The following is a 12,211-nucleotide window of genomic DNA, read 5'->3' on the forward strand; positions in this document are numbered from 1 at the left end:
CCTTGACCAAGTCTTCTCCTCTTTGCAGTCCCTTCACTGTGACTTCTGCACTTGTGAGGGCCTACAGATTCAATTTTGAAACTCTCACCATGATGTATTCTCTGTTAATAGACCCCTACTTGTTTTTCCTCTGCATGTACATGTGGTGCATGGCCTGGTGTAGGGTCTGGTATTTGCTGTCAAAGTATGTTTCCCCTTTGGTCACCTGTTCATTGAGGAGGTGTGAACATCAGAGATGTCTCTTTGTCCACCAAAATCTATCTTCCCAACTCCTTAATGTGGAGTGGTAACTGTCAGACAGCTGCCCAGTCAGGAACTACATTTCCCAGAGTGCTTTGTGTCCAGTTGTGTGGTCATATGACTAGTTCTCACCAATGGAATGGGATTGGGAGTGATCTGTCATTTGAGACTTTAATGAAGCAAAAAAAAAGGGGGGGGGGGCGCTGTACTCACTCCATGCCCTTTTTCCCTTTCTGCAGTCTGGTGCCAGGGGCTCTGAGGTTCTAGGGCAGGGCTTCTCAAACTTTTGTGTGTATGAGTCACCCACACCTGGGGATCTTCTTAAAAGGCAGTGCTAGTATAGTGGGTCTTAAGCAGGGCCTGAGATCTTATATTTCTTTTTTTTAAAGATTTTATTTATTTGACAGAGAGACACAGTGAGAGCAGGATCACAAGCAGGGGGAGAGGGAGAGGGAGAAACAGGCTTCCCGTGGAGCAGGGAGCCCGATGTGGGCCTCGATCCCAGGACCCCGGGATCATGACCCGAGCTGAAGGCAGACGCTTAACGACTGAGCCACCCAGGCGCCCCGAGATCTTATATTTCTAACAAGCTCCCTGGGATGGCAGTGCTGCTGATGCTCAGACCACTTTTCAGAAGCAAGGCTTTGGGGAATGGTGGAGTCATAGAATAAAAGGAACATGAGCCTCTGAATCACTAAATAAAGAAAATCTACTTTAATCAGCAACTTCTGACCTATTACCTGAGTGAGAAATACACCTTTTTGGACAGCAGCTAGTGTTCTGGAAGGTGGTTGACACAATTCACTGCTTCTTTCTGAAAGCATCTTAGCTGAGAATTCAGGACAAAATCATCCCTGGCTGTCCCCAACCCCCTTAGTATGGGTGTGTGTTCCAGATGACTCCTTCATGTTTTAAGAGACCCATACCTCACTTTACTTTAAAACACTACATGCCCTCATATCATTACCTCCTTGATAATGGCAATGGTTAAGAAAAAAAAAATCTTGGCTTTGTATTTGTTGGCTCAGACTAAAAACAGAGAGTGAAATACAGTTTGAGTTGGGCTGTGAATGGTATGGTGAGAAGATTAGTGTAGAGCTGATCATGAGGGTCTTTGATCGTGGGAGGTCAGTACAGAGAGCTCAGGTGGTGACAGGAGCCTGGACAGGGAGTCAAATGGGATCCGTGGTGTCTGTCTGTGTGTGTGTCATTGCAAAGAGCTGCGATTGGAGCAGAGAGGCAGAGGGAGTCTGGACCCATACAAGGCCAAAATCCTCAGGGGCCTTTTGCATGCTTCCAGCAAACATTTACAGTGGGGAGGCCAAATTCATCTAAGGAATGCTGACCAGCTGGACACAGTGTGCTAGAATTTAGCCAAGGATATTAGTGGATAATCTCTCCCTGGGTTTTGAGCAAGGATGGCTAGAACAAGAAGGGCTACCCTATCATCGTTGCTCTGGCCGTGACCTTACCTTCCTGAAATAAGAGCTAGAGTCAGATTCTGCTCCAGCCCTGCTAGCTTTGGGATGAGGCTGGGCCTTAGCATGAGCGGGAAAAAGTAAAGGAGAAATAGTTATATGGGCTTATTTTGAATAAAGCACTTGGGTGAGTTGCAGAAGCTAGCTTTCATCCCAAGCAGTTCTCAAATGACAACATCAAGCCACTCTGTCAGTATTTTGTAGAAATAGTAGCGGAATATTTGAGAAAAATTGCAAACTGTCCACTCTGACTAGTCAGGGCCACTTACCGTGTTGAGAGCCATTCTTATTCAAGGGAAACTATATTGGATTTAGAGATGAGGCCATTAAAAAAAATATATCCAATTTTCAGCAAGTATTCATTGAGTGCCTATTATATGCTAGGCATCATGAGGGTTGATCGTAGAAACAACGGGATGCGTCTTCAGTCCACACCTGGATGATGGAGGAAAGAGTGGAGGACCCATAAAAGAAGAGTTGCGAGTGTGTGTACTGATCAGACAGGAAAGTTCTTTGCAAAGTTGCCAATGCAGCAGCCAGGGCTCCTGAGTCCTCTGGGAAAGGCTGGCCTCATCCATCTGAGACAGAAGTTCCAGGAGACTGAGCTCAGCGCCAGCAGCCTGGGAGGGCCGGAACCTTCCGCAGAGGATGGAGAGGAAGGGACAGGAGACTGAAGATCAAGGGACAGAGGCAGGGAGAAGGGAGCAAACACTCTCCAGACCAGAGTGTGATGTAAAGGAACAGGTTGTTCTGCCCAATGAAAACCCAGAAGTAGCTTCCTGCTGCCTTTTAAGTGGAGGTTCAAATCTTGGCTCAGGCCTGTTAGGCCCTGTGAGTCCTGGACCCCGTGGCTCTCCAGCCTCCTGCTGGCCAGTTCTCATCCTCCTCTGCACCTCGGGGCGCTGGCTCCTGTGGGACCCTCAGATTTGCCAGTCCTGGCCACGTGCCCCTCCATCCTGGTTTGCAGGGGATGGACGGGTTTGCCGGGACACTGACTCACGGTTTGAAAACAAGGACAGTCCTTGGCAAACTGGGGCACATTGGTCACCTCGTTCCCTGAGGCTCGGGCTCCTCCATGCAGCTCCTGCCACCACTGTTCTCATCTGACACCTGCGCCCATTCAACCCCTAGCTCGGCCGCCATTTGCCAGGCCGCCCCTCCCACCGCATCAGTCCCCGCAGAGGACCTACCTCTGGCTCCCTCACTTCTCCTTTGTAGCTCTAATTCCAGGAAGCTAGCTTTCATCTCCAGTGGTGCTCAAATGCTTCACGCCGGTTTGATGGAGCTCTCCATCTTTAGTCTGTGAGTACTGGCTGGGTGAATATTTCCTTCTGGGTCACCTGAGAGCCCCTCACACTTTGCATGGGAACCATTTACCTTCCTGGGGGTTCGAACACTGTAAGCTCTCTGTGGGGTGGGTCGTGCCTGCCTAGTTCATGGTTACAGCCTCAGACCGCGGCACTGTGCCTGGCCCATGGCCAACACCCCATAAATATTGAGACTCTCAGCATCACGGAAAATGTTTACATATCCCTCAGTTGATAGTAACAACAATAAAAAATGTATACATAGCAAATATTTACTCTGTGCCAGGCTCAGGTCAGGGTCCCTGATTATTTCTCAGCCTAGATGATGATTACACATGTGCCTGCTTTAAAACTGAGTAAGTTATCCATAGGTTTTTATGTACTTTGGGGTGTATACGTTATTTCGTCACAATATTGAAATTGGAGTCCCTGGGTATATGTCTGTGTTCATGTGCAAGTCTGTGTGTGGGTATACATGTGTGAGTTTGTGTGTGTGTGTGTGTACATATAGATACACACATATACACAATACATACACATACGTACTAAATATATATAGGTTCTTGGTCTTTATCCTGTAGCTGCTCATTTGCCCACATGAGCTTGCTTTGAGGCACAGCTAAGGGCATCTCCGAGTTGGCAATCCAGATCAAGGAGCAAGAATCCAGGGGTTCCTATTAATAAGAGATAACACAGAAGTAATTGGAAGGTATGCCACTGAGTCTTACGACCCCTGTTAATCTTTAAAGTGTGAAAAGTGTGGCAGACAGGACTATCGGTTTTGAAGTCTTCCTTCTATGAATTTCTTCATGTTCTTTGCAGTTGAACCACTTGCAGCTCACTTTCATTCTCTTCTTAAAGACGGGGATCATAAATTGGCTCACATCTTTCCCGGTGGCTCATGGACTTTAGATAGAAGGCAAATCTTTCCAGAATCCTTGCTTTCGGTAACAAAGCACTCTGCATGCTGATACTTACATGGATGTATTTATAAGGCGTAGGACATTTCCCCTCCCAAATGATCCCATCTTAGTCAATTACATCAGAATCTCTGGGAGTGAGTCCCAGCAAGGCTCTAGGGAGTTGGTCCCCAAATCTTATCTTAGGCTCAGTCTCTCGTCTGAACTTCATTCTCTTTGGAGTATGTCCATCTTTTTAGTCTATGCTTATTGGCTGGATGAGTATTTCCATCTGGGTGACCTGAGAACCCCTCACACTTTGTGTATCAAAAAATGTAATGAGGTCCCTTCTAGATCTGGTCCTCCTCCCATCTTCTTTTTCACTCAGGCTTGGAGCCTGGGATGGTCCCTGACTTTGCATCCAGTAAGCCTGAGGCCTGTTGCTTCTCCATCCTCCAGAGCCCTCCCATCTCTCCCCTCCATTCTGGGTGCTCAGGCCTCCTTATCTCTCACATGATGTTAGCACCTGCCAGAGTCTCCCACCTCCGTTTCACCGTGGACAGACTGCCAGGACTTCCTTCCACAGCCAAGTGTTGATTTTATCCTTTCTCTGCTCAGAAACCTTTAATAACTCCCAACTGTTCCTAATGGCATTTGTTATCTGCTTGAAACTACCTCTTTTTAATCTAATTCCTCCCTCCCTCCCTCTCTCTGTCTCCCTCTCTCTGTCTCTCTCTCTCTCTCTCACATACACACACAGAGTCTTGATCAAAATAAACAATTCACAGTTTCTCTAACATATCTCTAAGTTTCTCTTAACTCTGACTTTGCTCATGCTGATCTCCCCCTTACACCTCATCTGCCTCTTGAAATCCCACCCACCCTTCAAACCCAATTAAAATGCCACATATCCAGGATGACTTCTAACTGCCTCCAACTATTCCTGCATCCTACCAAATCCCGAATCCCGTATTCCCATGTCACACCCATTCTGTCTTGTGTCAGTTGTCTTGGTCTCCTAACTAGATGGTAGGCGCCCTGAGACTACAAGCTGAGTTCTGTTCTCCGGTCATGTTTTATAGATGGCAGACACTCCACACTTTTTGTAAAAGTTTATGAAGCTATGTTAAGTCGGTTTGTCTTAGGGAACGACCCTGTTAGCCACATGTAGCCCCTGAAATAGTTTTATTTTTTTCCCACAGATTTCTTGCAAAGGATGTATTTTCTCTTGTATGCATGCTTTAAATATGTTTATTTAAACCTTGCATTTGCAGATTTAACTCATTAATCTATGGAAAACACCTGCCACATAACCCAACGGGCAAAGCCAGTCGTTGTGATCAAGCCAGACAGATAGCCATCACACATTCGATCAGAAAAAGTGTGACTTTATTCTCAAATTCGAATAAACGTGGGTGCTAAGTTTTAGATGGGAACCCTACCAGGGCTTCTGGAGGAAGGAAGGCACTGCCCACTTGAATATTTCTTACCGATGCTATTTTGCTCTCTTTATTCTCTTGCAGGAGGGCTGCATCCTCCAGGTGTCTCTTTGATTTTACACCCCGAGGTAATGTACCCGAGTGAAATGCAGGATCGATGATAAGCTCATCTTGCTTCTCTAATGTAAAGGCTCCTTGCATTGGGCAGGTGGCGATGTGGAAACTGGCCATCCACGGGTTTGAAATGCATAAAAATAGAAGTTGAATTTCTGAAAACGAATTTCACTGAAGCTCTCCCTGCCTGCGTACCCCCTAAAAAGTCTCTTTGTACCCCAAGAATGTGTGCTCCTCAGTGGGAAGGCAGTTGACCTGGCATGAAATCACACGGATACACCTTGTTAGGGTTTTAGAAAATTGACCTTCCACCCAAGAAGGAAAGTCAAAGGTCACTTTGTTGCTTCACAAGATTCCCAGGTTCTTCCAGGTGAAATCGCTCTCTGAGAGGCAGTTTCATCAAAGAAAAGATCCCATCAAACTATTGGAACTCTTAGAAAGCCAGCTGAGTGTCACGTGTGGTTGCCTGTACCCTCCCCGAGTGGTGGGACATGCTTACGTTTTTATGGAGTCCCTGATAACTGAGCTGTCTGGGTGATGTGCCACCCCGTGCCCAGCAAGGGTTCGGTTTAATTCTGGGATGGTGCTCTCTTGTTTATACCCAAATGCCTACCACCACAGCATTGCCACCAGTAATCGTAACCATACCCTTTCCCACATTTAATTGGTACCCTAAATGAACTAGACACAATGCAGAACTCATCATGAGACTTAGTACCCTTACTATTATTAGCCTTGGAGAGCACTCATGTGATTTTACAGATATCCTGTCTGGCACTAAGGTTGTCTGAAAAAGAATCTTTGTTCAGTCCAAATTCTTTGGCAATTAGGTCATTTGATTTTGCCGTGAGTTTGGCCTGAGAAAGAGTCCTATGGATAGGACAGGGCAGACTCACCTTTGGAGAGCCCCATGCTTACACAGTTTGGGGCAAACTCATCAAGAACGAATAATAAAATTTCAAATGGCTTCAGTTTGTTCAGCCTCACAACAAACCACCTCTAGTGCAAGAACAGTGATCAGGTTTCTGGCAGAGGGCCTCACACTCAGAATACACATTTGAAGTTATTCCAGGCATGTTTGGACTTAAGAGCCACACGCTTTTCCATCTCTGGGGTCTGTACGATCCACTGCTTGGAAGGTGAATCAGACCCTGATAAAAGCAAGCGAGGGGTTCTCTGCTGAAGGTCTGGCTGTTGTTCCAAGACAGAGGCTGCAAATTGGTGGGCTGTGGGCCAGACCTGGTCTGCAGATGGTTCGTGGTGGTAGTGTTTTGTCTTCTTGTTCAGTGTTATTTAAAAAACGTGAATTAAGCTTGTCAAACTATAAAACCTACAAAATTTCAAATAAAAGGCTGATTTTTTTTCTTCTCTTGAGAAACTGAAAGGCTATTCCACAGTGGCCTTGGACCTGACAAAATGACAGCTTTAGAGGAGGGACATGCTTGTCCGTTGGCCCAGTCCCTACCTGGCTGCCTTCATTTTTTCATATTTCCTGCCTGATCTTGGAGCCATTTGATTCAGGGTAAGGCCCTTTTCCAGACCAGGGGCCTCACTGGCCTCATCGTACTCCTGCTCTGTCCCTATCCTAATCCCTTTGGACTCTGATTTCTCATCTTTTTGATGTCCTAATGATGTTTATATTTTTTCTTTTAAAATAGTAATTAGCCGTGCATCATTAATATTTACACCCCATTTTGTTAACCACATTGTTTTATAAGTCTTTTGCTTTTTCAGCGTGCACTGGGCCTTCTTCGATTAGTTCATAAAGAATGACTTGGATTTATTACAAATACCTGAACTTTTGTGCTTGATTTCACACTTCACGTCAGCTTCTTCCCTTTTCTAAAAGTGACACATGCTTAATTTTTAAAAAAATTAATGGCCAGTTTGGCAATGTTAGGCCCCCTACTGATATCAGTGGGCGGTCCCAACAAGACTAGGATTGAAAACTGTTTCTTTGGATTATTATCTCTGTGATAGCTGGGTTGTCATCCTCCAAGTACTCCTCAGACCTCTCTTCTCCCCCATGTATGGACTGTAATACACTGCAGAGGGCATATTCAACCTTTCATTCTGGATCTCTACACTACTGTTCACTAAATGTTGGCTTCTGCATAAACTCCTTGGGATTTTACATGAAAAAATTTCAGAATTAAAAGGAAAAAAATGTGATGGGATTTATTGTCGATTGATACCTGAAATCCTTTTTTGAAAAAAAGGCACAGTATCAATCAGGGTAGCAAGCAACAGAAACATACTGCCAGTTCATGGGGATGTAGTTAGCTGACGGGCAACTGGAGTGTCTTTGAGAAAACTCTCCATTTACTTGGCGGGTGTGTGTGTGTGTGTGTGTGTGTGTGGAATTCAACAGGTTTTTTTTTTTTTTTTTTTTTTCCCCGTATAATTCCACTGCATTTAGATTCGAGTTTGAAAAAAAGTCCTGTTTGGGGGCACCGAATTTCCATTCTAAAAAAAAAAAACTACGAAAACCGCAGTTTAAAAAAATTAACTCCCAGTAATTACTTTCTTCAAATTAACACACAGCCTATATAGTTGGAAAAAGAAAAGGTTTTTGGATATATATTTTATTTGACAGTGTTTTAGAATATCATACAGTAAACAAGATTTCTGTAAAAGTTAATTTATCCATAGTGGTGCGTTTCATAAAAATAGTTGCTCACTTACAGTCTTTCTGTGACTATTAATACATGGAATTATATTTATAGAGATACAGCTGTACAGGGTAAATTCACAGCTAACACTACACACAAATATTATTTGGAATGGAATTCAGATGCTGTGCTGTCTTCACGGGTTATGGATTACAGCCGCATAAAGCAATTACTGCACAAGTAGTAGCTGTGAACTGTGCAAATTAGAGTTTATGCAAGCGTAATCTCAACTTTTTTATCCTTTTGTAACACATGGAAAATAAAGGTCAGAGGATACAGTACCGGGACGTGCAGCTACACTACAGAAGCATTGTCCAAAACCAGATTCAATAAATTAATGGCAAACTATACTGGATTTCTAGTCCAGGGGAGAAAGACTAATTGAGATTAAACCAAAAGTATTGTAAACTGCTACATGTGTTTGTTTGTGCTTTTGTTTATGATGAATGGATTCCATTTTTGGAAATTGCTTTTACAAGCTGCAAGATTCTTCACTTGAGGCTTTCAACCATATTCTCCTCTTGTCAAACAACTAAACTACTCCTATGCCTGATGGAAATTAAATGGCTAGTGCTCAGGTTACTGCAATTTACAGAGAAGGAAAGAGTCAACGGAGGGAGGCTATTATGTGTGACCTTGGGTGATGGACCTGATCTCCCGTTTTACTTGTTTGACTACAAGTTCAGGGAGGTGAGGCTTATTTGCGTTTGAACTCCTGTAAGGGCCAGAATCTGGGAAGGATGAAACCTCATTCATTCAGGACAAATTAAAGAGAAACTGCCCTCAGAAACAGTTTGCCTTTTAATATGTGTAGCTACAAATAAGTACCAATGGATAATTAACTGAAGGTAACATTTTACAAAGGAATATTAAAAGGGCAGGGAAGAAAGGCAAGCCTTAGAATTTCAGTAGGGGATCAACCATAGATCCACAGAAGATAAACAGAAACATCTAGAGGTTGCTAAAGAAATTTAAAAAATGGCAAATAATACAAAGACAAGCAAACCAAATGAAAATAAAAGGAGAAAGGATAAGGAAAGATAAAGCAGAAACGAACGCTAAAAGGTTCACATTCTTTTATGAAAATAAATTGGCCATTATATGATTTTTTAATATTGGGGATTCATTATAATCTGAGAAATACAGGAGAAACACTTTGCCTCTGCTCTGTCAAAGTGAAAATGAAGTAACGGAAAGAGGATTTTAAAAAAGACAATAAGTGAAATAGAACACTGCTGTCAAAGAAGCTACTATCTTTGCTAGCCTGAGACAATAGGAAAGCCTTTTCATAAAGGAACTGCAGCGTTGCCAATCTTGATTGAACAAATTGTGGTCCTTCAATTATAAAATGCACATTTTAGATGAAAACCAATTAAGATCTATGAGCTAAACTGCAAAATTCTGACTTACGGCAATCTGTTCCCTAAGATACAATTTTTTTAAACCTTTTTTTTTCTACCACTGAAAATGTACAGAAATATGATTTGATCACAGAAATGGCAGTAAAAATGGCATCACACCAATGAATTCACTAGATTTCTAACTCGTCCTGCAGTATGCAGGGAACGTTGCTGCTAATACCGGTGATGGATGCCACGGGTGAGCCATGGAAACATGTTATGGGCGAACAGTTCCAAATGTTTCAAAGAAACCTTTTAACCCCTGTCTAGATATGTCGAGAACAATTTATTTACAACTCTTTAGATCAATTAAAAGATATAATCTTGTCTCAGTTTCCGCTTGCTCCGTGCAGTTTGATTTTTAAGGCGATATTCCAGTTTGTGATTGCTCTTAACTTGTCCAGTTTCTTGATATTAGAGTTTGGATGGCATCCAAATCCTTCATGCAGTGGGGGTAAATTTTTTTTCTTTCTTTCTTTTTCTTCTTCTTCTTTTTTTTTTAACTAAAGCTACACTGCACTGTCTCTCTGTGATGTTCTTCACGTTATTTTGGTTCTTCCATAGCTGCCAAAGCCCCCACAATGGAACCGGGGGCTTTAGCGTCAGTTTGGGTCTGCGCGTGGACGCTGTACCGCCCATGCTCGTTGGACACGTGGGACTTCTCGTCGATGCTCCCAGGCCTCGGTGCCTCGTGGATCTATGCGTGTGACAGTGAAAATAAATTAAAACGCCGTGAGACGGAACCTAGGACGAACGGCCTGCAGGCGTCGAGGCGGGGCGGCGGGCTGCTGCTGCGCGCCTCATCTGCCCGCAGCCGAGGCGCCGGGCTTCAGGACGCCCGGCAGCTTGTCGGAGCCGGGCACTTTCCAAGGCCCGGGCGCCACGGCGGCCTTGCGCGGGGGGGCGGCCCCCGGGGGCCGCGCGCCCTGCCGGGGCCCCGCGCGCGCGCCCGCCCTGCCCTCGGCCTCCCGCGCGCCGGGCCGCTCGGCGCCGGCGCCACCGCCACGGCCCGGGCCCGCGAACGCAGGCGCAGCCCCGGGGCCTTCGCGCCGGCCGAGCTCGGGGCCCGCCGCGGCGCGGGGCCCCTCCTTCCCGCCGGGCCGCGCCGCGTCCGCCGCGTCCGCCGCCGCGGGCCCGGGCGCCCTGGCCTCCGAGGAGGGCCTGCCGGCCTCGGGCCGCCCCTGGCCGCCGGGTGCCTCCTCGAGCCTCGGCCGGGCGGCCCTCTGCGGGCTCGCCGAGCGCTCCCTCTGCTCCCCGAGGCGCTGCTTCTTCTGGCCGCCGGCTGAAAGCTCCTTTGGTTTCCTAACGTCGTGTTCCCTTTTGATATCCCAAGTTGGGTCTGGGCCTATCTGGTGGGAAGGGTCGGAGGGTGGGGCTGGATGTGATGGAGAGAATGGAGAGAGGACGTCTTCGAGGGAGACGCCTACTTCCGGCAGACCTGGGGAGGCGGCAGCGGGAGAACTCCAGGAGCTGGGTTCGTCTGTGGGGCAGGAAGACAGGCGTTAGGAGCCGCGCCGCGCAGCCCTTCCACGCTCCCGCGACCTCTCGCTACGTAGGGACGAGAGCAGGCGGCCAGGGGCGACTGCTTTCAAGGTCCCAAGCCACCGCCACCGCCACTCCCACCCTCGCTGCCAGCGGGGCAGCCGGCCGCACCCCCGGGGGTTCTGTGTTCGCCTCCCGCCGCCAGACTTATTTACCCCACCTCCTTCCCTCATTGATGACTCGGGGTGGGCATTGCTAAGGCCCCGCCTAATCCGTCCCCTCGCCTTGGCGCCTTCTAACTCCCTGGGGTGCCTTCAGGTCTGACAGTCCTGTGCGGATATCTGGCTTGGCAGCACTTGAATCAGTGGTTCTCAAACTCGACTACACGTCGGAATCACCTGGGGTGGTTGTGAAAAATACAGATTCCCCGGTGCCCACTTCCAGAGATTTCAGTAGCGGGGGGCCCGGGAATTCCCCTGCATTTTTAACAGGCACCCGGAAGATTCTGAAGATGGTCCAAGAACCAAGCTTTGAGAAACACTGGTCTGAGTCTTCTGGAAGAAGTTGGGACAGTGACTTTCAACCATTAGGTGTCACTCAAAGCATAATTAGCTACCACCAGAGACTCAGAATTTGGATTAAGTCATCAAAAAACATTTACTGTTGTCTTTTAGAAATCATTGTCCTTAATTCTTTTTAGTAGTTCTGACATTATAGCAGGGCCAGACTAAGATAAATGATTCTTTCTAGGAAGCCTAGTTTCAACATTTATTTGGGGTTTCAAATCTCCCTACTTTGAGAAATGACTTGAGACCATTTACAACAAAACACAAAAGAGAATGATAAAAATGAGAAATGATTTTTTTTTTAAAACTAGTCAGAAGCCAAGTAGGAGGACATACGTGTTAGGAATCTGAGATGAGTTAGTTACTACTATGAGCACCAACATTACTCTTGAGTTTCTAGCCACTAAATCAAAATTAAAGCAGGAAAATCCAATACAGTCATCCCTTGATATTTCTAAGAAATACGTCCCAAGACCTTTGGAAATCCTCAAATTTTGGAGTATCTTTCTAGAGTGTAAGTTCTCTTCACAGAATTGGCATGCGGTCATGAGTGGGAACAAAGAAACCGCACTGGTATCTGCATGTTGGGTGGCAGGAGAGGCTCCTCACCAGCT

The 12,211-nt window shown here is 46.0% G+C and overlaps 1 protein-coding gene across 10 annotated transcripts in view; it reads right to left on the reverse strand.

Annotated features, from left to right (window-relative positions):
• Positions 1–3,283: 3,283 nt before the first annotated feature.
• MAGI2 (membrane associated guanylate kinase, WW and PDZ domain containing 2) overlaps positions 3,284–12,211 on the reverse strand; it is a 1,322,716-nt gene continuing 1,313,788 nt past the window's right edge. For 6 of the 10 annotated variants that reach the window (XM_078060067.1, XM_078060065.1, XM_078060066.1 and 3 more), the window contains one exon: positions 8,028–11,029. In XM_078060067.1, the coding sequence (XP_077916193.1) occupies positions 10,350–11,029 (680 nt within the window). In that variant the 3' untranslated portion in view covers positions 8,028–10,349. Of the gene's footprint in view, positions 3,700–8,027; positions 11,030–12,211 lie in introns of those variants that run through there. The other 4 variants (XM_078060070.1, XM_078060072.1, XM_078060073.1 and 1 more) reach the window with 2 other exon arrangements.

The sequence above is a fragment of the Halichoerus grypus genome, chromosome 12, assembly GCF_964656455.1.
Source record: "Halichoerus grypus chromosome 12, mHalGry1.hap1.1, whole genome shotgun sequence".
Classification (NCBI taxonomy): Eukaryota; Metazoa; Chordata; class Mammalia; order Carnivora; family Phocidae; genus Halichoerus; species Halichoerus grypus.